We start from the raw sequence: 26,509 nt of genomic DNA, 5'->3' as shown, positions 1-26,509 counted from the left end.
GAGATACCAGGCCACAAACACAAGCTCTTGGACATAACCCGGGGCTCTTCCTGTTAAAGAGGGACTGAAATTTGCCGAGCAAATAGAAAGCTAGTGAGGGGAGCCGAGAAGCCTCAGGAGTCACCTATCCCCTGGCACCCAAAATGCAGGGGTCGAAAGAAATGTCCAGGCCTGCCTGCCACCTCTGAAGCCTGTTCTTGATACATAAAGTCAAAACTGGTCCATCCCCACACCTGCTTGATCACATAGAACATCTATTAAAATACAAGTTCCCAGAGCCCTCCATGGGACTTTCTTCTTCCATATGTCTACAAGGTCTGGGAATCTACATCTTCCACAAATGTTCTAGGTGATTCTTATAATTCAGCCAAAAAGCGAGCACTAGTATAGAACCGGGCTGAAACACATCTTGAAAGGGTCAGAGTGACATATACTAGGCACTGTGGGCCACATGGTCCCTGTCACGGCTTCTCAAAGCTGTCACTGTATTAACAAAATAGAGACAAAACATAAATTAGATGAGCATTACTGTGTTCCTTTAAAGCTTTATTTTCAAAAGCAGGTGGAGCTGCTTTGACCTGAGAGGCTAGAGTTTGCCAACCTCTGATATAAGAATATTCCTCTGATTCATTTTTTATTAATCTACCTAGGCAAGGTATGTGAGGTGTTGAAAAAATATCAGGTCTGTCTTTTCAAGGGACCTTCTCAGGTGTGCGAAGAGAAAGGCCCCTTTAAAAACAAACTAATAAATAAAGTAAAACAACTTACCAAAATACCAACGTTTCTAGGAAGGAAATTCCAACATTGGATGCACCAACGACAACAATCTTGGCATTGACAGTTATTTTAGGTTCCAACGATAGTTTTCTGTTTGTATGGTTCAAGGCATAACTCAACTGGAAAAAAGCACAAAGAGAAAAATGGACTTGAGGAAAACATAGCTGAGTCTGCATTCCCAAATTGGCCATTACTTAACCAGAATATTACCAGCACATCAAACTGAAAAATGCCCCTGCATAGGCCTGAGATTTACAGGAAGAAATGTCAAATAAATGAATGTAAGAATATGGGAATATACCTAATACCTAGGCTGGTGCACATCAAAATGCTTAATCTAGATCACTTTTTGTCTTAATCATTAACAGATGTTTCCAACAGAACTGAGGCCATCTATGACTAGAGATGATAAGGTAAATAATCCCACAAGAAGACAGGCAAGCTGCTCCCTGAGAAACTGTAGTTTCATCAAAGACCTCAATCGCCCCTTCTGTCCAGGGTTTTCCTGAAACTGTGAATGACTTGATAACAGCACCCAGGTTCTTGATGAAAAGTATTAACTCTATTCAATTCTGCCTCCCTCATAGCATCTGAAGCACAGTAGGTGTTCAGTGATATTTACAGAATGACAAACATGTTGAATGACTAAAGCACATTGGATAATAAGGCTTGTTCAGTCTTTCAAATAACTGAGGGTCAAGGAGGACTCTTGGAAGCACAGAGAGTAACAGATGATTGTTTTAATGCCCGTGGTTGAAAAAATGACCTGGATTGATTTGTTTGGTTCACTTTCCTGCAGAGGCTTCAGTGGGAGCATGAAATGTACAAGGAAGGTTTTACTAGAAAGAAGTGACGGGGTACTCTTGAAAGAATGTCAGACTAGAAACAGCAGAAGACTTTGCTTCCAGTTTTTAATTCATAAATTCAACAAACATTTTAATCTGATGTTTCCTGTGTGTCCGGACAATAACAGGGTTTGCAGCTGACTTCTCATCAGAAGCAATGGAGGCCAAGAGTCAGTGGAGTGATGTCCACACCAATGCATGTCTCTTGTTCAAGTTCTTATTACATTAGCATTAACTCATCCTCTAGGTTAGAGACCTTCAAATCTAGTAGACCAAACCAGTTTTTAATTTTCCCCAAATCCTGAGACATCATGAGTTGGAAGTTTAACAGTGAAGCCCTATGAAAAGCTAAGCTCCCACTTACTTTCTAGTGTCTAAGGCAGCATGGGGTCGCATGCTTTACAATTCACCCAGGAACATGTGTGATCTAGAGGATAAGTCCCCTCTCTCCAGCTCAAGCGAGCCCAGCAACACGAGATAGGAAAATGTCTTGAGAAAAATAAAGTATTAACAGAAATCCAAAACAATGTTCCAAGATTTTAGACTCTCCCCATAATTAACATTGATGGTGTCTCCCAGCATCTATTTCACTCTCTCCCACATCTAATGAGGCACACCATGGATTATGGGAAAAGACAACCCACTCCCATCTTTAAGAGGGGACTCTGGTTGATACAAACCAGGTTGTATAATCCCACCCTCCTTGCTCAACAATGACCCAGAACAGACATGTGACCTCTGCTGGCATAATCAGAGTGAAGCTCAGGACTTCTCTGTGATGATTTAAGAAGAAAAGCCTCTTGCCTTCCAGATGGCTTGGGGTATGTGAAGCCTGAAACAGTACAGTCATCATGTCACCAGAAGGGAAACGATTCCGGGATGAAGCTCCAAGCGAATAACAAAGAAATAAGAACAAGAATTCCTTTCAAATCCTACCTGAACCCCATGCTATCTTTGGGCTCTTTAGTTACAGGAGCAATAAGTACCAGTCAGCTATTGCCAAACAGTGTTATATAACAAACTGCCCCAAAATGCAGTGGTTTAAAACACTGCCATCTATTTTGACTCAGGCAACTCTGAGTCATCAGGAAGAAGGTTGATGTCAGTGGGATTCATCAGGGTTTGGCTTCACTCTGCAGTTTTCAGTTTGGCCTCACATGGCTCTCCTTTTTTAATTTATCTATTATTGAGGTACAGTTAATGTACAATATAAGTTTCAGGTGTACAACTGAGTGAATCATGATTTTTAAAGGTTACACTCCATTTATAGTTATTATAAAATATTGGCTATATTCCCTGTGCTGTACAATATATTCTCATAGCTTATTTTACTTTTTTTTTTTTTTTACTAAAATTCTTATTTCGTATTGGAGTATAGCCAATTAATAATGTTTTGATAGTTTCAGGTGGACAGCAAAGAGACTCAGCCACACATATATATGTGTCCATTCTCCTACCTATCTTATCTTTCTTGGTGGCAGAGAGCTGGGTCTGTCCTTCTCATGGCAACACAAAAGTGCAAGAAGGGTGAGTGAAAACAAGAAATACCTTTGCAAACTCATGGACTGTAGCCCATCAGGCTCCTCTGTCCATGGAATTTTTCAGGCAAGAATACTGGAGTGGGTTGCCATTTCCTCCTCCAGGGGATCTTCTCAACCCAAGGACTGAACCCGTATTTCCTGTTTGTTCTGCATTGCAGGCAGATTCTTCACCTGCTGAACCATCAGGGAAGCCCACTTATCTCTTAATAAGGTATTAAAAAAATATTGCGCATGGCCAAAGCAAGCCACAAGGCTGAGCTCAACACCCAAGAGATAGGGAAGCAGACTCCCCTGGAGTGGGAAGAATGCCAAAGTCACACAAGGGTGCAGCCCAGGGAAGAAGGAAGTGCTGGGAGAAAGATGCAACCCGTCCTGTTTCCTTGATGGTTAGGCCAGTTTGTTTCTTTTACACGCAACTAAAAACCTCCTAAACTGATAGACTTTCTGAATGACAATAATGAATATACCATTTAGGTGAAAGAGTATCTAGTTAACCCTGGTACATCTGGCTACCAAAGTGGACTGTGTTCTGATTAACTTGCAGGACAAGCCTTGGCAGCAGCAGATTGGGTCTGGCAGTTTAGAGGGAAGAAGACAGAAAGCATAGCCCGTGGTATGATGGCATCTAATTGAAGGTCCAATTAACAGACTTAAGATGCAAGCATCTTCACAGAGGTCAGAACCCAAGATTCCTTCCATAGGAGGTGTGTTCAGACATTCCCCTCTGCTGTCAGGAAGTGTACGCGGACACTGCAACACGGGCAGTCATGAAATTCCCTGGTAAAGAATGACACCTCATTTATGAAACAGCTCCTGAATCAAAGATACAAAGGCGGCCGGGGAACAGAGCAGAATGGCTTTTGTTTCCCTCACAATAGCTTTAACACCAACAGCTGCCAGGCCTTAGAAATCACCTTTCTAACCGCTGAATACACACAGTGGCCTCGGGTGTCAGCAGTTAGCATCAGTACCCACGAGGGTGGGTGTCTCGGGAGAGCAATCAGGCCTCACAATGGTTCTTGGGAAACCCAATTTTGTGCCCAGGCTTTAATTAAAAACATATTCATCATTGGGTATGAAGAAGTAACCTGAAGAAGCCACATTTTCCTTTTGTTAGGATAGGTGGTTTTTAAATACCTTGAAAAAAAAAACATTCTTTCCAGCCTGGAAATGTCTTTCAGTGACAACTGCAAATGAAGACGGCTTTCAAAGGTTTGTTTTGCCTGTAAGCTGGAAGCTTGAGGCATTTTTGGAAGAAAGCACAATGTGTCCCTCCTTTATGTTCCTTCAAACTACAGATATTCACAGTAAAGAAAAACAGGTATGGAAGACCCTCCGAGCCAAGCCAGGTTTTCCTTTGCTTGGTCTGAACATCTACCAAAGACGTGCTGTGCCCTGGAGATCCTGGTTTATATGCTTGTTTCTGGTTTTATTTCCTTAATAGCAAAGTAAAAATACAAGCTCTATCTATTGACTCATACCTTATAGACAGAAATTAAATGTATTTTGGAACAGTAAGTTATCAAAGATGAAACAGAGGAGTGCCTATAAGCCTCTCCACTATGTACTGTACCAGTCATAATATGGGTGAGAGGTCAGATTCTTACCTCCATGTTCTTTTGAGACATTTATGATTCTATTTTCCTAATGGCATTAAATGAGCATTTTTAGACAAAGGGATGATTTTAAATAGAGAGATGAACAGGTGCCCCAGCAAGAAGGGCTTCCCTGATAGCTCGGTGGGTAAGGAATCCACCTGCAACGCAGGAGACTCGGGTTCGATTCCTGGGTCGGGAAGATGATAGGCTACCCACTCCGGTATTTTGGGGCTTCCCTTGTGACTCAGGTGGTAAAGAATCCACCTGCAATGCAGGAGGACCTGGGTTCAACCCCTGAATTGGGAAGATCCCCTGGAGAAGGGAAAGGCTACCTACTCGAGTAGCCTGGAGAATTCTATGGACTATACAATCCATGGGGTCACAAAGAGTTGGACGCGACTGAGCGACTTTCACTTTCAGCAAGAAGGAATAAACCATACCGCATGTATAGGCTGAACTTTTAAGGCTAAAAGACAAGTCCCTTAAAATAGATTAGGACTCTCGTAATGAGTTTAAAACACAAGGCTTAAGTTCCATCCCTGAGAAGGGAGAAGAAAGAATGGATCATATGGGAAATTCTCTTGGTTTGGAAATTCTAGAGCCGGGGTGAGGTGGGGAGGGGAGAGAGTGTGAAGGTTTCTGAGAGAAGTGATGATAAAGGTCATGTGGCGGGCTGTTGAGATGAGAAAATAGGGAATAGAAATGAGCATGTGTTTAAATTTTAAGCTATTTATCTGTAATCGCCTACAAACTTCTGAATCAGAACACCCTGTACGAGTGAGAGCGTGACTCATAGAGGGGTTTTGTCCTTCTCTTAATTCATCTGGTTGGTCTGCCACCCTAAATTATTTGCTTCCTGGAGTCAGAAGCTACATCTTTGTTTTCTGAGGCCTTGTGCAGTTTTAGTTTAGCTTTTGTTTTATCTGAACAATTCCTGCCACACATTTTTGGACATTTGATCAATGATGAAAGGACAGATAGGCTGATTTTTCATGAGCCCTTCTTAAAGGGTGTTGATATAATTTCCACTGATTCCAAATATTTCCTTTGGTGTTTTCCAGCTGCTTAAATGACCAAACCAATGATTTAGATATAATTAGAGCTTTGTTGTTTAGTCACTAAATCGTGTCTGACTCTTTTGCGACCCCATGGATAGTATGTAGCCTGCCAGGCTGCTCTGTCCATGGGATTTCCCAGGCAAGAACACTGGAGTGGGTTGCCATTTCCTTCTCCAGGAATTTTCTGCACGCAGAGGTTGAATTCACATCTCCTGAACTGGCAGGCAGATTCCTTACCACTAAGCCACCAGGGATGCCCCATAATAAGATCTACTTAGGATAAAAGTTTATCTGTTTAGTAAAAACAATACTGATGTACAAGCTCAAGTGAGTTTATGCCATGATTCACATACATTTGTCAAGAGATCTTAAAGACATGGTTTTGAGTTGTATGCATATGCATTAACTGTTCTGCGGGTTCAAAAAAACTAGTCAAAATATAACTTTGCCTGATATATACAGACCTGAGTTCTGTGTTTTCATAACTGGTTAAGTTTCTCTTTTGCACTTAGAATCGCAACAAACTCATGACTGAAACTCAATTTCAGTAACAGATCCAAAATCAGAAGCTACTAAAATTACAAACATGCCATTAAACTAGAAAGCAGTGACAATAAATACAAATGATCCTATACAATAAAACCGATTCTTACTAAAATGCGACATGACGACGTCTATGGTGAATTTTTTCCGACGACACCATTTTGTTTGGGGGTGACGTTCAAACTCCAGGATCACTGGACTAGGCATCATTAGCCTGGCGGCAAGGTTTGGGCTTGTTTTCTTAACTCTGCTACTGGCTGAAATTCTGAGCCTCTTTTCCTTAAATATCAGTTTCCTCAGGTGAAAAATGGAAGTAAATTACACAAGCCTCTGCCTTGCTCAGCAGGCAAACATGGAAACCATTCATTAAAAAACGTCGACAAATACTTGGAGCTTTTCAGGCAAAGATGTTACACAAGGTAAAATTGCATATGCTCTCTCCCATCTGCAATATGAAAGGCAAATCTTCGAAAACACATTTTAGAAGGGCGAAACAAGGAGCTCCATTTTCAGCTCCACAACCATGTGTATCTATTTTTTCTCACAGAAAGCGTCCAAAGACTTCAAAGGGAGCTCTGTCCAGGCAAGAAAATGGAAGATGGAGAGATTCAAAGCCATTAGAAATAGAGTTTCTGAAATTCTTAATAAGCCTATTTTTGCCTTACAAATGTAATTTTTTTCTCCTTACACTTTTCCATTCTCTCTCTTCTTTTTGAGAACGCCCCCCTCCACTTTCCCCCAATTTGATCAAGACGAATAATGACAGGTTGACAGTGATATAAATATCAGTGTCCATTTCAGAGTTCAAAGTTCACAAACCGGCCTCTTGGGGGCAAAGTATTGCAACATTTACCAAATAAACAAAGAGTAAGGAGATACAGACACATGAACAAGATTCAATAAGTGGGACACCTCTTCCACAGATTTACAATGTGATTTTGAAAAGTCATTAAAAGGCTCAGAAGCAAGGTAGGAACGCCATCACCTGTCCCAGAACAGCCTGAGGGGGCTGTCAGGACAGTGCCATGGTTTTCAGCCTTGTTTTCTGAAGGATTCCCTTAATCTTCCTCTCTCTTAGAAAATGGGCACCTCTACCACTTCCTGCAGCTCCAGCACTTAGGGAGAACGCACACTGTTATGTCTCTGGCATCTGCTGAGAGGGATGACTCTGGGACCCCTTCTGACTTGTTTTCCTAACACGGGGATGAGTGTACTCAGAACCGTGCAACGTGGGGCAAGGGGTGAGCTGGGGTTCCTACAGGATCCCCACTGTTGCCCCGGGCACACAGTAAACTTAGCAAAGTGTATGAGGCCCTAATTCAGCCTTGCAAAATTATTCATAACTCTACCCATGACCCCAATATCTGTTGGAAGGACTAATGCTGAAGCTGAAACTCCAATACTTTGGCCACCTGATGCAAAGAACTGACTCATTTGCAAAGACCCTGATGCTGGGAAAGATTGAAGGCGGGAGGAGAAGGGGACAACAGAGGATGAGATGGTTGGATGGCATCACCGACTCAATGGACATGAGTTTGAGTAAACTCTGGGAGCTGGTGATAGATAGGGAAGCCTGGCATGCTAGAGTCCAAGGGGTTGCAAAGAGTTGGACACGACTGAGCAACTGAACTGAACTGAACTACCCGTGAAGAATCCTTATTTCTTTAAAGAACAATCATGCCTTTACATTCTTCACATTATCCCAGGCAAACAGCGGGAGCTTGAGCCCTAGCTAAAGAAGAGGGTTCCTGGACTCCCCTGGCGGTTCAGAGGTTAAGAATTCTGCCAATGCAGGGGACACCATTTGATCCCTGGCCCAGAAGAATCCCCACATGCTTCAGGGAAACTAAACCTATGTACTACAACTACTGAGCCCACTTGCCTTACAGCCCATGCTCTGCAACAAGAGAAGCCACTGCAATGAGAAGCCACTGCAACAATAAGCCCACGAACCACAACTAGCCCTCACTTACCTCATCTCAAGAAAGTCCAAGGGCAGCACTGAAGACTCAGTGCAGGCATAAACAAATAAATTTTGTAAAAATTAGTTAAAATTTTTCTTTTTTAAAGAAGAGGGTTTCTGTTTCAGTTAGGGTTGGACTTGGCTGCATACAATAGAAAATGCAGCTTAAACACAAAACAATACCTTGAATAGAAGATAATTTCTCTCTTTATGAAGAAGAAATCTGGAAATACATAGTCCAAGGCTATTGAGGCAGAGTCAGACTTCTACCTGCCTAATTCCCCATCCTAGATGACCCAGGATGGCTGCCAGAGATCCAGACAGCATGTCCTCATTCCAGGAAGCAGGAGGGAAAAGGGAGGGGAAAAAGGGCCTTCCTTCCAGTAAGGCACAGCCTTTAACCAACCTTTTCAGAATTTTCGTTCCAAGTACTACTTCTGTCTCAGTGGCCAAAACTAAGTCATATGGTCATGCCTAATGCAGGGGTCTAAGAAACACATTCTCTTCGTTGGGGCATTGCTGCCTGTAACAAAACTGAGATCTTATTACTAAGGCAAAGGCGGGGAAGGATAGTGGGGCTGACTTGTGGTCTTCACTGTAATTCTTTGCCACTGTGCGTGCTCAGTCACTCAGTCGTGTCTGACTCTTTGTATAGCCTGCCAGGTTCCTCTGTCCATGGGATTCTCTAGGCAAGAACACTGGACTGGGTTGCCATTTCCTACTCCAGGGGATCTTCCCAACCCAGGGATCGAACCTACGTCTCTTGTGTGTCTGCACTGGCAGGCAGCTCCTTTACCATTAGCGCCACCTGGGAAGCCTGGCTATAATTCAGTAAGCTTCTATAATTCAATGGGTGAGTTTCTTTAACTTGCATTTTTAAAATATTTTTGTTATCAGCTCCATCTCTCTGACACTCATACCCCCCACCTATTCATTATCACTATTTGCAAACATTTTAAAAATTCAAATTATTGCCACCCCATGACATTCACTGGCGACCGTTCTTACACATTTATATCTGGGGTGGGGTGGGGGTGGGGTGGGGAAAGTGTTTTGGAAGTTGAGTGACTTTAATGGATTTCACCAGTTCTAGGGTGCACATTTTTTCCACATTAGCATCCCTGGAAACAGCCTCATGGTCAAGGTCATCTCAGCCATTGAGGTCAGCCAGGTAGCAGCAGTGACACAGTGTGCAGTGCTGGGCACAGGTGACTTGATCAAGGCTATTCACTGTCATCATTTCCAGAGAGTCATATGCATTATGTGACAACATGGAATGAGTTTAACTGCTGCTGACAACGCCTTCAAAAAGATTACAGCATGATTTGGCATCGAAATGAACACTTATTATGTTCCCATGAAGGCCTGGAAACCACACAGCAGGGTGCAAATTTGATATTAGCGAAGCAAATATTAGTCATTGGAGAGAATGGCTATAATTCCATATTTTCTTGCAATGCAACAATCGAGTGCTTTATGGGAGCAAATCAGGGATGATAGATGCCTACAAGTAGACAACACTGTGTCATATTTTGTTACCGAGACACATGCAAAAGTTTTTTTCTTTTCGCATCCCACAGCAAACAATGCAATTGAAGGGAACATAAATTGGCTCTCCTCTCTGAATAGACGAAAGAAATTTCAAAGCAATAAGACTTGTATGACCGATTTGTATGCTGTTCAGGGCTCTCATTAAGACACTGTGTCATAGTTTGGCCATGTTTTTTTCTTAATAGTACATAAAGTAAGAGTTTTTCTTATAATAATGACATCTCGTGTATACGCTAAGTCGTTTCAGTCGTGTCCAACTCTTTGCGACCCTAGGGACTGTAGCCCACCAGGATCCTTTTGTCCATGGGATTCTCCAGGCAAGAATACTGGAGTGGGTTGCCATGTCCTTCTCCAGGGGATCTTTCTGACCCAAGAATCAAACCCGTGTATCTTATGTCACCTGCATTGGCAGGCGGGTTCTTTACCACTAGCACCACTTGGGAAGCCCGTAATAATGGCATCTTAGATTTGATAAAGGTTATTAAATTCACTTGTTTTTAATTAAATAACATATTGAACCAGTAGCTCATATTATAACCACTGAAAATATGGTTGCTTTGATGCAATACTCGAACAGAGGCAAAAGGAGACCCACATTTGGCTTTTCAGAGACCCAGAGACTCACTGATTCCCCAACTTGAGGATGCTAGCACAGGCTCCAGGATAACCTCCTGTGGCTCCACATCCCTCCCTTCCCATTTGAAGAGGTGCTGAGTGTTTATAAATGTCTTCTGCACCCCTCATCACACCCAGCAACTCCTGTCTGTTAAGGTTCAGCCACTTGGCACTAGAGTTATCATCTCCAATACAATGTCAGCCAGAAACTGGAGAAATGACATCACTGGGGTGAACAGACAGCAAAAGGCCGGCCAAAAGCAAATCCATGGCAGAGAAATGGTTTGTAGAATCAATGACCTGACCTGTATTGCTCTAAAAGCACAAATCACTATTATATCCATATCTCTATAGCTGCCTAACCACTCTCCACCTCTAGAGCCACATGAGAGACCCATTTGTAATGGAATAAAATGAAGGCTTGGCCTCAAAGGTCTTGAAAATACTCAAATTCAAAAGCAATGAAAAGCATTGTTCCTGTCAAAGAATGCCCTTCTGAAAATTATGACATTTTACTACAAGCACCCCACTCCAGTACTCTTGCCTGGAAAATCCCATGGACGGAGGAGCCTGGAAGGCTGAAGTCCGTGGAGTCGCTGAGGGTCGGACACAACTGAGCGACTTCCCTTTCACTTTTCACTTTCATACATTGGAGAAGGAAATGGAAACCCACTCCAGTGTTACTGCCTGGGGAATCCCGGGGACGGGGGATCCTGGTGGGCTGCCGTCTATGGGGTCGCACAGAGTCGGACACGACTGAAGTGACTTAACAGCATCCAAGGATAAAAATGGTCCTCTCCATTTTTGAATGGGCTCCCCAGGTGGAGCTAGTGGTAAAGAACCCACTTGCCAATGCAGGACATATAAGAGACACAGGTTTGATCCCTGGGTCAGGAAGATTTCCCTGGAAGAGGCCACGGCAACCCACTCCAGTATTCTTGCCTGGAAAATTCCATGGACATAGGAGCCTGGTGGGCTACAACCCATATGGTCGCAAAGAGTTGGACACAACTGAAGTGATTTAGCACGTATGCATACAAATACTGAATACAAATGAATATATGTCTGTTTATAATATAGAATTTGAATGTCTTAATAATTAGGTGAGGAATCAGAGACATATATGAGTGATAAGTTTATTCTCTTGGGGTTCTCAAGGCAAGAATACTGAAGTGGTTTGCCATTCCCTGGAGATCAGTGGAGAAATAACTCGAGAAAGAATGAAGGGATGGAGCCAAAGCAAAAAAAATAGCCAGCTGTGGATGTCACTGGTGATAGAAGCAAGGTCCGATGCTGTAAAGAGCAATATTGCATAGGAACCTGGAATGTTAGGTCCATGAATCAAGGCAAATTGGAAGCGGTCAAACAGGAGATGGCAAGAGTGAACACTGACATTCTAGGAATCAGAGAACTAAAATGGACTGGAATGGGTGAATTTAACTCAGATGACCATTATATCTACTACTGCGGTCAGGAACCCTTAGAAGAAATGGAGTAGCCATCATGGTCAACAAAAGAGTCTGAAATGCAGTACTTGGATGCAATCTCAAAAATGACAGAATGATCTCTGTTTGTTTCCAAGGTAAACCATTCAAAATCACAGTAATCCAAGTCTATGCCCCAACCAGTAATGCTGAAGAAGCTGAAGTTGAACAGTTCTATGAAGACCTACAAGACCTTTTAGAACTAACACCCAAAAAAGATGTCCTTTTCATTATAGGGAACTGGAATGCAAAAGTAGGAAGTCAAGAAACACCTGGGGTAAGAGGCAAATTTGGCCTTGTAATGCGGAATGAAGCAGGGCAAAGACTAATAGAGTTTTGCCAAGAGAACGCACTGGTCATAGCAAACACCTTCTTCCAACAACACAAGAGAAGACTCTACACATGGACATCACCAGATGGTCAACACCAGAATCAGACTGATTATATTCTTTGCAGCCAAAGATGGAGAAGCTCTATACAGTCAACAAAAACAAGACCGGGAGCTGACTGTGGCTCAGATCATGAACTCCTTATTGCCAAATTCAGACTTAAATTGAAGAAAGTAGGGAAGACCACTAGACCATTCAGGTATGACCTAAATCAAATCCCTTATGATTATACAGTGGAAGTGAGAAATAGATTTAAGGGACTAGATCTGATACATAGAATGCCTGATGAACTATGGAATGAGATTCGTGACATTGTACAGGAGACAGGGATCAAGACCATCCCCATGGAAAAGAAATGCAAAAAAGCAAAATGGCTGTCTGGGGAGGCCTTACAAATAGCAGTGAAAAGAAGAGAGGCGAAAAGCAAAGGAGAAAAGGAAAGATATAAACATCTGAATGCAGAGTTCCAAAGAATAGCAAGAAGAGATAAGAAAGCCTTCCTCAGCAATCAATGCAAAGAAATAGAGGAAAACAACAAAATCAGAAAGACTAGAGATCTCCTCAAGAAAATCAGAGATACCAAGGGAACATTTCATGCAAAGATGGGCTCAATAAAGGACAGAAATGGTATGGACCTAACAGAAGCAGAAGATATTAAGAAGAGGTGGCAACAATACACAGAAGAACTATACAAAAAAGATCTTCATGACCAAGATAACCATGATGGTGTGATCACTCACCTAGAGCCAGATATCCTAGAATGTGAAGTCAAGTAGGCCTTAGGAAGCATCACTACGAACAAAGCTAGTGGAGGTGATGGAATTCCAGTTGAGCTATTTCAAATGCTGAAAGATAATGCTGTGAAAGTGCTGCACTCAATATGCCAGCAAATTTGGAAAACTCAGCAGTGGCCACAGGACTGGAAAAGGTCAGCTTTCATTCCAATCCCAAAGAAAGGCAATGCCAAAGAATGCTCAAACTACTGCACAATTGCACTCATCTCACACGCTAGTAAAGTAATGCTCAACATTCTCCAAGCCAGACTTCAGCAATATGTGAACCGTGAACTTCCAGATGTTCAAGCTGGTTTTAGAAAAGGTAGAGGAACCAGAGATCAAATTGCCAAATCCACTGGATCATGGAAAAAGCAAGAGAGTTCCAGAAAAATATCTATTTCTGCTTTATTGACTATGCCAAAGCCTTTGACTGTGTGGATCACAATAAACGTGGAAAATTCTTCAAGAGATGGGAATACCAGACCACCTGACCTGTCTTTTGAGAAACCTATATGCAGGTCAGGAAGCAACCGTTAGAACTGGACATGGGACAACAGATTGGTTCCAAATAGGAAAAGGAGTACGTCAAGGCTGTATATTGTCACCCTGCTTATTTAACTTATATGCAGAGTACATCATGAGAAATGCTGGGCTGGCAGAAGCACAGGCTGGAATCAAGATTGCTGGGAGAAATATCAGTAACCTCAGATATGCAGATGACACCACCCTTATGGCAGAAAGTGAGGAGAAGCTAAAAAGCCTCTTGATGAAAGTGAAAGAGAAGAGTGAAAGAGTTGGCTTAAAACTCAACATTCAGAAAACGAAGATCATGGCACCCGGTCCCATCACTTCATGGGAAATAGATTGGGAAACAGTGGAAACAGTGTCAGACTTTATTTTGGGGGCTCCAAAATCACTGCAGATGGTGACTGTAGCCATGAAATTAAAAGACTCTTACTCCTTGGAAGAAAAGTTATGACCAACCTAGATAGCATATTGAAAAGCAGAGACATTACTTGGCCAACAAAGGTCCATCTAGTCAAGGCTATGGTTTTTCCAGTAGTCATGTATGGATGTGAGAGTTGGACTGTGAAGACAGCTGAGCGCAGAAGAATTGATGTTTTTGAACTGCGGTGTTGGAGAAGACTCTTGAGAGCCCCTTGGACTGCAAGGAGATCCAACCAGTCCATTCTAAAGGAGATAAGTCCTGGATGTTCTTTGGAAGCAATGATGCTAAAGCTTAAACTCCAGTACTTTGGCCACCTCATGCGAACAGTTGACTCATTGGAAAAGACTCTGATGCTGGGAGGGATTGGGGGCAGGAGGAGAAGGGGACGACAGAGGATGAGATGGCTGGATGGCATCACCGACTTGATGGACGTGAGTGTGAGTGAACTCTGGGAGTTGGTGAAGGACAGGGAGGCTTGACGTGCTGCAATTCATGGGGTCGCAAAGAGTAGTACACAACTGAGTGACTGAACTGAAGTTTATTCTCGTGAGAATTTTGTTAAATGAAAAAGTTGTATTGTTTGCACTTCCTAAAAAATGATTTATAGAAAATGTGTCAGGTATCATCTGTCTGAATGTTATTTGATTAAAGAAAGAGGACTTCAGGCCATCCTTTCATTCCTATCCCATATCTGGGACATGTGCTTTATTAGGATGCATGTCAAGTTTATATTTAGCCATAGGTTTAAAAACAGTTGCATTTAATATCCCAGAAGCAGACTGGAATCTACCCTTTTTCTCATAGAAGCAACTTACAAATATTCAGCAAAGAGTTTTCATGACACAGAGCAATTTCCCCAGTGAGAGAAGCATCTCTGGGAAAAACTGTTTCTATGAAACCAATGTTCTAGCAACAAGGCAAGTCTGACTTGTTGGTGGAGAAGGTAGTTGGATTTGTGGAGTGATTCTGGGGATAGCAGGATAATCCATCCAGAATCCTGATGCCTGAAATCTCCCATCAAAAATTTGATATAGACCTTAAGTCAACAATTTCGATCCAGCAGACACATATTGAGCATCTCCCATGTGCCAAGTACTGGCCCCAGTGCTGGGGTAAGAATGAGGCACAGCTCCTGTCATGAAGGAAGTCTCATTAAGTCAGGTGACATGAGTAAACTAAGAAAATGCAGCATGTGTGATTAAGGCAGTCTACCAGGAAGCTATGGCTGCGTAACAAACCAGTCCAAGATTGAGAGCATTAAAACAAGCATTCATTGAACTCACGATAGGAGGGAAGTCAGGATGGTCTTCTTCAAGGAAATGAAAGCTGAGCTCAATTTAGAAGAATCTTTCCCAGGTAATAGGCAAGAGAAAAAACAATTTTCCAGATGGGATGGCAGGGGGAGCCAGTGCAAGAGTCTGGAAGAGTGAGGTATCCCACCGAAGAACAGATTAGGCTCGACACGTGCATTTGCAGATGACGTCCTGAGAAGGGAGAGTGGACAAGGGAGGCAGACACAGAGGGGACAAACAGGGAGGAGCAGGGTCAGGAGAGCCTTTGGGCATCTCTGGGCAAGGAGCACAAGGGGAAATTTCTGTTTCCCCGGGAACAAGCTATTTGCTCAGGTTGGGTCCCTGGCTATTTGCACTGCTGGTTCAGGTCTCCAGTTCATTTGCCAGGAAAATGACAGCAGTGGGAAAAGAACTCATTTTCCTGAGAACTTGTGTCCAAGCGAGGGCTGTTCTACAGATACAACTTTTCAGTCTAGCTGTGTCCCCGCCATTTCTTTATTTTCACTCCTGGGTCTTTTCACACACTCCTGGAAGCAAGCTAAAACTCAGGGCTCTGCTGCACATGTCTGACGTGTGCCTTCATGCATACATGTAGCCTTTCAATCAGGCTCTGTACTCCCACTGACATTCGACAGTATCCCAGAGCTGCTCTGAAGAAATTAAGAACATTCTCTTTCATCTCTATGCACACAATGGTGTGTATTCTTTTGCACGACTTGACATTTCTGTGCACTGAAATGGAAGGTTCACTCAACCTCTGAGAGCAACACACAAGGGCTGTTGTGAAAAAATAAGCCTTTCTGAAAATTCCTATGGAGAACGCTAAGGCTAAAAATAAAGTTCAAAGGACCTTGATCAGAATCTATGGGCCAGCTTTTTGGTTCCAGGGAAGGATGTACAGTGGGGAATAAAACAAACTCTTTTTTTTTTGGACCACAGTGTGAGGCATGTGGAATCTTAGTTCCCCGATCAGGGACTGAACCCGCATCCTTGGCAGTGGAAGTGTGGGGTCCTAATCGCTGAATCACCAGGGAAGTCTCAAACCCAGCTTATTTTTAAATTGAAATTAAAAGAGATCTGGATAGAGAGTGAAGCAGAAACTGCAACAGCAGGGAAGCTGGGCCACCATTAACGGGAATGGCCGGTGCTGAACAAAGATGGGAACACGTTAATAAAACGCGGAGGCTAACGGCAGTCATGCAGACATTTCACATCCGATCAGGGAAAGCACCAATGTTTGCTGTTCATTCCTGTGAAAAGAAGAGCTCAGTGCACAGAAGACACTGGTACAGGAGATTTCTACTTCTTTGTTTCTCCTCATTCTTTGAATCCATGCCTGATGATTTTGACAGCACTTTTGAGAGACACTAATTCCATGCTCTCGATGGAAATTTGTCCATCACAGTAAGATAGTAAGTATTCAAAATATCTGATTACAGCACACACATACACAGACACACAGTAATAACAATCCTGCTGTAATTAATTAGCACAAAAGGCCAGGCCAGGCCTGGAGGGCTTAGAAGGGGAGCTGGCTTGCCACTCCTGTGGGAACCACCCTTGGGAAGGCAGGTGTCCCTGGCAGCACATTGGAGGCTCCACAGATCAGATCAAGCAGGAGTCCGGGGGAAAATGTCCCCTTTTGCTCACTCTGCTGTGTATTCAGACACAAACTATAACCACCACCACCACCACAGCTAAAATCGCTCTTGGCGGGGTAGAGGGCAGAGGCCAGGGGATGCCGCTGTCATCACACCTGTGTATGGCTCACATCACGCTTCAGTGCAGAGACAGGCCCAGAACTTCTCATCTGTCACGTGCATGTCAGTGGTAAACAGCCCCGGCGTTCGTGTTAATGACACCATCTGGCGGCTCCCATAACTGTGGAGCATTCAGCTTCCAAACAAGATGTAATGGCAGCAACACATGAAACCCACTGACATTTACAGTAAGGAAATTTATTATCCGCCGTCGGTTTGTATAAATGTGTTTGCATGACTGCTGGGGCTATAAAATCATCACCTTTGCCAGGCAAGGGAAGGTGCAATAAATAATGGATTGTAAGCCATGCATGTACTACCAAATCATGAAACATTTATCACTCAGGCACAATAGCATCTTAAGCAACAGTTACCACTTGAAAAATTAATGCCACTTTGGCGGGTTAAATGAAAACCATTTAGTCTAAGCTTTCATGATTTTTAATACGGTTTGTTATAGAATACAAGGATTTTTTTTCTTAATTTTTGTTTTTTAGTTGAGTATGATATATGCATGTAAATAACTCTTTTATAATAATTTTCTCTTGAGAAACAATCTGTCTAGACTCTTTTGTTAAAAAAATACTTAAACATATAAACTGAAATGTTTTCTTGAAAAAGAAATTATTGTTAAAACCTTTTCAAAACTAGAAACGACAAAAGAAAGGTTCAGATGGCATTCTTCCCTTTCAGATCCTTAATGGATTGGACAGTTATGGTTGCAATTAAATCATTTTAACTTTGAATTAAGGAAACAAGTAAATATAAAGTCAAAACCAACCAAATCCCATGAGGAATCGAGCCACATTTGTCCCCATTACTTAGCCCTTTAAAATACTCTCCCCACAGGGTGCCCCGTAATTTTCTCCTTTTTGCTTATTCTAAGGGTATCCCAGCTTTAAAAAAAAATCCATGGAAATAACAATTCAAAACACAGACAGACTGGGCGATGGTGACTGGCTTTATGGAGGATTCATCAAAGACTACCATCGAATTCAAAGGAACAAAGAGAGACGTAGGTGGGACAAGTTACTTGTTTCCTTCCTGGACACGAGGTGGCGAGTGTGGGGAGCCCATGCCTGCCCTGACACAAGCCTCAGGCTGGGATGGAGAGCGGCAAATCCAGCCTGGACCAAGGCTCTGTCATGGGATGCTCCCAGGAAGATGGATTCTTGAAACATCATCATCTTGACATGTGAAAAGGAACACTTATCAGGAGGAAACAAAGAAAGCGCTGTTTAAAAAAAAAAATTTTAGGCAGAAGTCAAGAAATGATGGAAGTATAGATTTCCAGCTCAGTTTGTGAGTCAGGTTTAACTCTGGTGAGAGCTGTTGAGTAGTTTTAGGGTCTCAGACCCTCGGATTTGTCCTTCACTCTCCCCTGCCCCTTCAGGCACAGTGCCTGCCCGGGCAGAGGGGGAGCGTTTTGCGGGGGTTGGGGGCGGATGGAGGGTTCTTTGGAAGGGTCATCCCTCTAGGGGAGATGATGGGCTGCAAAGAGTCAGGAGGCCCCGGGGGAGCCCTGCCCCATCACTGGATCAGTGGAAGGACAAGGATTTTCACACCTTCATCCCCAGGCTGACTGTCACCTCAATGGCTCCCGGAGCTGCCCCTCTGTGCGGCTTAGGATCAAAATCCCAGGTTTTGTCAAGATGAGTCATTGAGGATGGTTCCATCGACTGCCTGGGAGAACCAGCGGCCCTTTGGAGGACTTCAGAGCCCGGCCTGGGCAGACAGAGGGGGAGGGGGGCGGGGGATTGCTCGCCGTCCACTGCTGTCCTACATGTCAGGAGAGGTGACTGCGTGTGTGAGAAAGCTGTCCACGTCCATCCAAACGCCCGCGGCTCTCCACCGCACAACGGAACCTCTGCAGTTCGAGCCTATGGACACAAACCCAGCCCCCCGGGACTGCTATCCTACTATGATGTAACATGTATTGCTTGAATCTTGACATTAAGAAAATAGCATCAAGTCGGGGGTTCTTCTCAAGTGGAATCTCTATGCAGTAACCTGTGCGAACACGACACGCTCACCTGTCCTTCCATCTGTCAGTCATTAATGTACATATTTCCCAGAGTTCTGACTCTTACAGGATGTGTTCTAGAAAGAACTCTCCGGGCTCTCCCAGAGGCAGACGATGGAGGGTCAAGGCCAACACGGCCTTGCTCTTTCCTTTCAAAGTGGTATCAGTGCCTCTAGGACCTGACTAATCGCTCTGCCTCTGCGCACATGTGTGTACGCGCATATGTGTGCATGTACGTGTGTGGCAGTGTGTAGCATGGCAGAAACAGCTCTCCTGAGGGTATGACACAGGCTGACAGCCTGAATGCAACTGTGAAATAAAGGGAAAAACAGCAAACAATAAAGAAAGAGAAACAAAAAGGAATTCAACAGATGCATGTCATTTTTCCTCTTCAGTGAGGACCAGTTTTTCTTGTTAAGTATATCACCTATTCTTTCCTTATATTGATAATTACATAATTACATGGAACAGATGGGTGACAGAATGCTCCCAGATGGTGAGAACGTAAACAGGCTTACCAATCGCTTATTCTTGAGCATATTATAAAGAATTATTTAATAATACATAGATTTCTATACACATCTGTTAAATAGAGCCTTCAAAATAGCAGTGACTTTGTCATTCTTTTCTTACCCAGATAACAACACCCTCCGAGGAAGTTCAGGGGAGGCCAACTGCCATCCAGGTAAAATATTTAACCTTTTCCAAACATTTGGGCACATGAAATCCTGAACTCTTATCTGAGTCCATGGGTTTCCCCTGCCCCTTTTAAAAACAGAAATAATCATTTGAAGGGGAATTGCAATCCCACATAGCTCTAGTTCTGCTTTGAGCAAGCTGTGAAGATTGCAAAGAAATGGGGGATGTGTTTTAAGAACATAATTGAAAAAAAAAAAAAAGAACATAATTGGAAACATTTGTATTGTATCTGATGAACTTCTTGCATGAAATTCTTTTAAAATAACCATGAACTAGAAGTCAAAGCATCAGTGCTGTGTCATTAGGAGTGTGTGCCCATGAGAAGGCTGGTTCTCACGGGCCCAAGGGCAGGCTCAGGGCCAGGAGGCACTCTGGTGGGTGAAAAGGAAGAAGGGAAACCTTCCGGACCCTCACACCACTGCTCTGGCCCATCAGATAAGGCATGCATAGGATCCTGTCCACGCAGGGTCAGGGCTGACTCTGGGAAAGGCGTGTCCACATTGTGGTGTGCATCAGATTCAGGACAAAAAACACAGCACCAGGAAAGGTGATGTGGTGGGTACAGAAGTGGGCTCAGGGTCTGTGCGGCTCCTGGGGAGAACCTGGACAGAGGAAGCGGGTGAAGAACAGAACTCAGAATCAAGCTGCAGTCACCTACTGTGCTGCTGGAGTTGACGGGGTGTAGATGTGCTTGGAATTTGCGCACTTCTCTAGGGATGGTGATTGTAGCATGTGTTTGTGTGTGTGTGTGTGAGAGACAGACAGGTAGGGATGGCAGAGGGATCGGTTGGTTCATAACCAGAATCCAAGAAGACGAGTTTGAAAGCGAACTATATGCTTCACCAATAAAAAGAGTTTCTAGACCATGGGTGCATGCAGGGATTAATGCACTAATTCTTACAAGGAATATAGAACAGTGCCTTTCATACATAATGTGTGACAAATGTTAACTATTATCACATTTCTCCTGACTTTACTTGGTTGTTCTTACTTTTAGCATATTTTTTGTTTTGAAAAGAAATAGAATGAGACTAATTGAACAGTCTCATTCAATTACACAGGGCTTTGTTTTCTTTTGCAAAGACAATAATATTCAGAAAAAAATTTTCATCCCCTCTACCACTAGCACTAAACACAACTAGTTTTGTTTGTATATATTTCCTGTTTTGTCCTATGTATATACATTTCTTTAAAGTTGAAATAAATCCATAAATAACGCAGACACACACACACACACTCACAAAGATGCATTTGATTACTCAGGGCCTGGAGATTCTTTTGGAATCTGGGCTTGGCAGGAGGTATTCCCCATCTGCTCTCCAGTGGGGGCAAGTCCCCAGAGGGAAGGCCAGCTGGGAGAGAGAAGCCAGGCCATCTCTCCCAGAGCTCCAGGGAACTGGGTCTCAGCGTGGCTGCCCTGAGCACAGCGAAGGGCTCTGGGGCTCCAGGCAGCAAGCCACAGAGCAGACAGCCCTCAGGGAGCAGGACACAGTGATAGGGGAGGCGGTGGGGGCACCCCCACCAGCAGTAAGGCACCTCCACCTGAGAAGACAAGGGGGTGGAGCGCCAAGGACAAGGGCAGGTTCAAGCCCAGCCACCCAAACTCCATCTCTGACACTTGTTCCCGCCTTTGGGGTGAGTCAGATCACCGGGGGTGTGTATTTGTCTGTGTGTCTGTAGCCTCCGACCTACCAACCCAGAGTGACCAGTGGGTGGGGAAGGAGGTTGTCTAGTACCAGGTTGTCAGCAGTACACAATTCCATGGGACACTCTCAGACCATCTCTGTGACCTGCTCACAAATTGTCACTTGTGAAAGATAATAATACCCGGCTCGCTTTTATCAGCCATTACCTTGGGTTTTATGAAGGCACCACCCCAAGGTGACATCGAAGTGCTTTCAGCCAACAGAGCCTCACTATGGTGACCAGAAAGTGTTGCCTGAGCCTGGCACCTTTTGGTTAAATACAAAAACTACCATAAAAGCCTCAATTATAACAACTGCCATGGCGATCATTTCAATGCACTGAACTATACTTTAAAACAAAACAAACAGAACCTGGGACACAATTGAAGAGTGCCAGGCAGGACAAGGGGGTGGTGTGCAATTCTCGGTTGCCACCTTGGGTCCACAGCGCCTGGATGGCAGGCTGAGACATGTTTGATATCTACAACAAGACTGCCATAAAAAACCTTTATGGCTCCTATGCTTCTGCCATACCTTATTTATTCTTTTATTTTCCTGTTTTTCAGGCATGCTTTCTGTTTTCTTCTTGCCTGTTAAGTTGGTTTCTATGGAGATCATGACATCAGTAATCCTGACTACGCTTAGTGGTCTTGGGGCAACATACGGAGTAAAGGTTTTTATTCTTCCTGAAAGAGGGTCAACCCTAGATGACAGCAGCAGCCTGAGGTCTGAGGACTCCAAGCTGCTTCTCTGACGGGGTGGGGGGCGGCGGGGAGGACAGCACATGGTTGGGGATGGCAGACCAGCCCCCCCCACCCCCGCTCCACCCCCAGGCCACCAGAGCCAGGCCTCCAGACACAGGCACTTCAGTTTCCAAGGCTCATTTAATCCTTTGCCTCCGTGAACACAAATGCCATTTTCCCCTCAGATTCAGTGAGTGTGTAAATAATGATGAATAAACTCAGAAGGCTTTATGAAAATCACTAAAATGTGGAAGACTTTTAATCCACCTGAGCTCAATTTGAATATAAAACCTCTCTAGGTCCTTAGTCTGGTTTTTGTTTTTTTTTTCCCTAACCTTTCACGTCTTCAAGAGAGCATATCCTACTTTTTCATCAACCAGAATTGATTAACAAGATGTACCATCTAAAAGCTCTCACATAAGACTAAAAGTTAGACTTCTGATACTTTCTAGTACTGATGTCTATTGACATAAAATGACTTTGGAACAAATGGTGTTGTGTTTTTATCATTACTCCGGGGGCCAGAGGGAGCGGCCAGCCCCGCGAGGCCTGCTGGGTCTGCAGGCCAAGTGCACATCACTGTCACCGTCGTAGTCGGCACTGTTTTATATTAACAGATGCGATTCATTCTTGCCAAGTCCCCGTTGACTCCTGGCCCTCCCGACCCCTCAAGGCAGCAGCCAGGGACACCAGCCGTTGGGCAGACATGCCTTTTCATTTCCAGGCAGAGAGGAGGTTGAAAGGCTTTTGAGTCTCATAAGAGCCTGACTTTTGAGTCCCCCAAAATCAGAGTTGATGTTTCAAACAACAGATTTCAGAAGAACTCGTGGAGATGGCAGAGTCTGCTGTCTCAGAGAAGGTAAGTTGGAGGGACAGAGAGAGAGAAATGCAGCCCAGCCTCTCCTCCCCCCGGGTAGGGCCATAAAGCTGAGGGAACCGAGCAGGATTCATCCCCACAGGGTTCTGGAGAGCACAGGGGTAGGCAGGCCTGTGCCTCACAGGGTCGCCCAGCCCCCTGGGCTGAGAAGGTGGAGTGGTTGAGGCTGGCACCAGGGCAGGAAAGAGGATGAGGCCGTCCAGGAGCTTCCCAAAGCCCAGGATGGCGGGGGAGAGACTGTCAGAGATAAAACATGAGAGAGGGCAGAGAGAGAGAGCTCGTGTTCCAGCCAACTTGAGGCCTGATCCGAAGAGATCTGTGAAGAGGGCCCCCACCTTGAGCCCTGAGGGTTGCTTGGGAGCCTGGGTACCAAAAGGGGGATGGCTGAAGGTAGGCTGAATCGCTGAAAAATGAGGATAGAACATTTCCGAATGGGCTCCTTTTAAACGTTAAATGGCTAAACGTGCCTGGAGTTGGTGAAAGTTCTTTGTCCTTCCAGCAGGTGGAATGGAGGCTCCAAGCAGAGATTCAGCTGAGTTAGAGGCTAATGGGGAAACGGAAGGCTGCTGGTTATTTGCAGACCTGATTATCTGCTTAAGAATCTACATCTCAGTGTGGTACATTTATACAACAGAATATTACTCAGCCATAAAAAAGAATAAAATAATGCCATATGCAGCTATGTGGATGGACTCAAGAGACTGTCATACTAAGCAAAGTAAGTCAGACAGACAAAAACAGATCAGTTCAGTTCAGTGACTCAGTCGTGTCCAACTCTTTGTGACCCCATGGAATGCAGCATGCTGGGCTTCCTTGTCCATCACCAACTCCCAGAGCTTGCTCAAACTCATGTCCATCAAGTCGGTGATGCCATCCAACCATCTCATCCTCTGTTGCCGTCTTCTCCTTCTGCCTTCAGTCTTTCTCAGCATCTGCATCTTTTCCAATGAGTTGCCTCTTCACATTAGGTGGTCAAAGTATTGGAGCTTCAGCTTCAGCATCAGTCCTTCCAATGAATATTCAGGACTGATTTCTTTTAGGATTGACTGGTTTGATCTCCTTGCTGTCCAAGGAACTCTCAAGAGTCTTCTGCAACACCCCCAGTTCAAAAGCATCAATTCTTTGGCACTTAGCTTTCTTTATAGTCCAACTCACATCCATACATGACTACTGGAAAAACCATAGCTTTGACTAGATGGACCTTTGTCAGTAAAGTCAGAGAAAGACAGACAACATATGACATCACCTATATGTGGAATTGAAAATATGGTAAAAATGAACCTACCTTCCAAGGAGTAAGCATCTTTTAATTTCATGGTTGCAGTCACCATCTGCAGTGATTTTGGAGCCCCCCCAAATAAAGTCTAACACTGTTTCCACTGTTTCCCCATCTATTCGCCATGAAGTGATGGGACCAGATGCCATGATCTTCGTTTTCTGAATGTTGAGCTTTAAGCCAACTTTTTCACTCTCCTCTTTCACTTTCATCAAGAAGCTTTTTAGTTCCTCTTCACTTTCTGCCATAAGGGTGGTGTCATCTGCATATCTGAAGTTATTGATATTTCTCCCGGCAATCTTGATTCCAGCTTGTGCTTCTTCCAGCCCAGCATTTCTCATGATGTACTCTGCATATAAGTTAAATAAGCAGGGTGACAATATACAGCCTTGACGTACTCCTTTTCCTATTTGGAACCAGTCTGTTGTTCCATGTCCATTTCTAGCTGTTGCTTCCTGACCTGCATATAGGTATCTCAAGAGGCAGGTCAGGTGGTCTGGTATTCCCATCTCTTTCAGAATTTTCCAGTTTACTGTAATTAAAAGATGCTTACTCCTTGGAAGAAAAGTTATGACCAACCTAGATAGCATATTCAAAAGCAGAGACATTACTTTGCCAACAAAGGTCCGTCTAGTCAAGGCTATGGTTTTTCCAGTAGTCATGTATGGATGTGAGAGTTGGACTGTGAAGAAGGCTGAGTGCCGAAAAATTGATGCTTTTGAACTGTGGTGTTGGAGAAGACTCTTGAGAGTCCCTTGGACTGCAAGGAGATCCAACCAGTCCATTCTAAAGGAGATCAGTCCTGGGTTCTTTGGAAGGACTAATGCTAAAGCTGAAACTCCAGTACTTTGGCCACCTCATGTGAAGAGCTGACTCATTGGAAAAGACTCTGATGCTGGGAGGGACTGGGGGCAGGAGGAGAAGGGGACGACAGAGGATGAGATGGCTGGATGGCATCACCGACTCGATGGACGTGAGTTTGAGTGAACTCCGGGAGTTGGTGATGGACAGGAAGGCCTGGCGTGCTGCGATTCATGGGGTCGCAAAGAGTCGGACACGACTGAGCGACTGAACTGAACTGAACTGATGAAACAGAAACAGACCCACACACACGGAGAACAGCCGAGAGGGAAGGGTTGGGGGAGGGATGAGGTAGGAGTTTGGGATTAGCAGATAACAAACAATTATGTGGAGAATGGATAAACAACAAGGTCCTACTGTTCAGCACAGAGAACTATACTCAATATTCTGTGATAAACCATAATGAGAAAGAAAAAAATTTTTAAATCTACATCTTACAATAAAAGAGAGTCCCTCATGCTGGTAGTTTACACACTGCAAGGAGAAATCATCTTTTAAAGTAGGGAATCGCAAGCTTGCTTTCTCAGATCCTAAATCAGTTTGCTTTTTGTTCAAAGAAATGTAGCTTTACCTTTGACCTAGAGAATCATTGCTAGGAATTTACGGAAATAAAGTCATGATGAATGTACTCAGAAATAACAAGGATGGACACGGTGGCCTTGTTTATAACGACAGACATTTGGAGAGGACATTAGGGACCTAGCTATACGCAGCAGTGCTGGCTCCCAGGTCTGGCATTCCTGTGTCCCAGCGCCTAACCTGGCAGCTGCTCGGCCTGGGGAAGTGGATGTCACAAAGGACGCGTGAGGCAGGAAGACAAAGGCTGCTGCGTACCAAGGGAGCTGCACTTGTAAAAATGTGAAAGCAGGTGGGCAAGCACTGGTTAAGTGACTTTTAAACCCCTCATTCACAATGAAGACACAAAAGCTTCGGAAGAATGGAGAGAAGGGGATTTTTCTGGAAACTTCCTCAATGAGATGTTGATGTACTGTTGATGTACTCTGGGGCACATGCCACTCCATCCCCAGGAGGAGGGGCAGGGGTGCCTCATCCTTTAAGTTACAAGACAAGGGTCTTGGGAGCCTCAGGCTCTCGAGTGAGTCCCCACAGCTAGTGGACATAGTGCAGTGGTGTGTGGTTCCCACCCAAGGATGCTGATGACGTCAACAGGCCAGCCAGTGACTGGGCGACCGAGAGGGAAGGT

At 44.1% G+C, this 26,509-nt stretch overlaps 1 protein-coding gene across 1 annotated transcript in view; it reads right to left on the bottom strand.

The window, feature by feature from the left end:
- The window catches only part of CFAP61 (cilia and flagella associated protein 61), a 243,028-nt gene that overhangs the window by 103,589 nt on the left and 112,930 nt on the right, over positions 1-26,509 (bottom strand). The window contains exon 18 of the mRNA XM_018057258.1: positions 769-896. Coding sequence (XP_017912747.1) covers positions 769-896 — 128 coding nt within the window. The remainder of the gene's footprint in view (positions 1-768; positions 897-26,509) is intronic.

The sequence above is a fragment of the Capra hircus genome, chromosome 13 (assembly GCF_001704415.2).
Source record: "Capra hircus breed San Clemente chromosome 13, ASM170441v1, whole genome shotgun sequence".
Lineage (NCBI taxonomy): Eukaryota > Metazoa > Chordata > Mammalia > Artiodactyla > Bovidae > Capra > Capra hircus.
The sequence above is the reverse complement of the archived record's forward strand: the minus strand, read 5'-3'. Positions and strand labels throughout refer to the sequence as shown.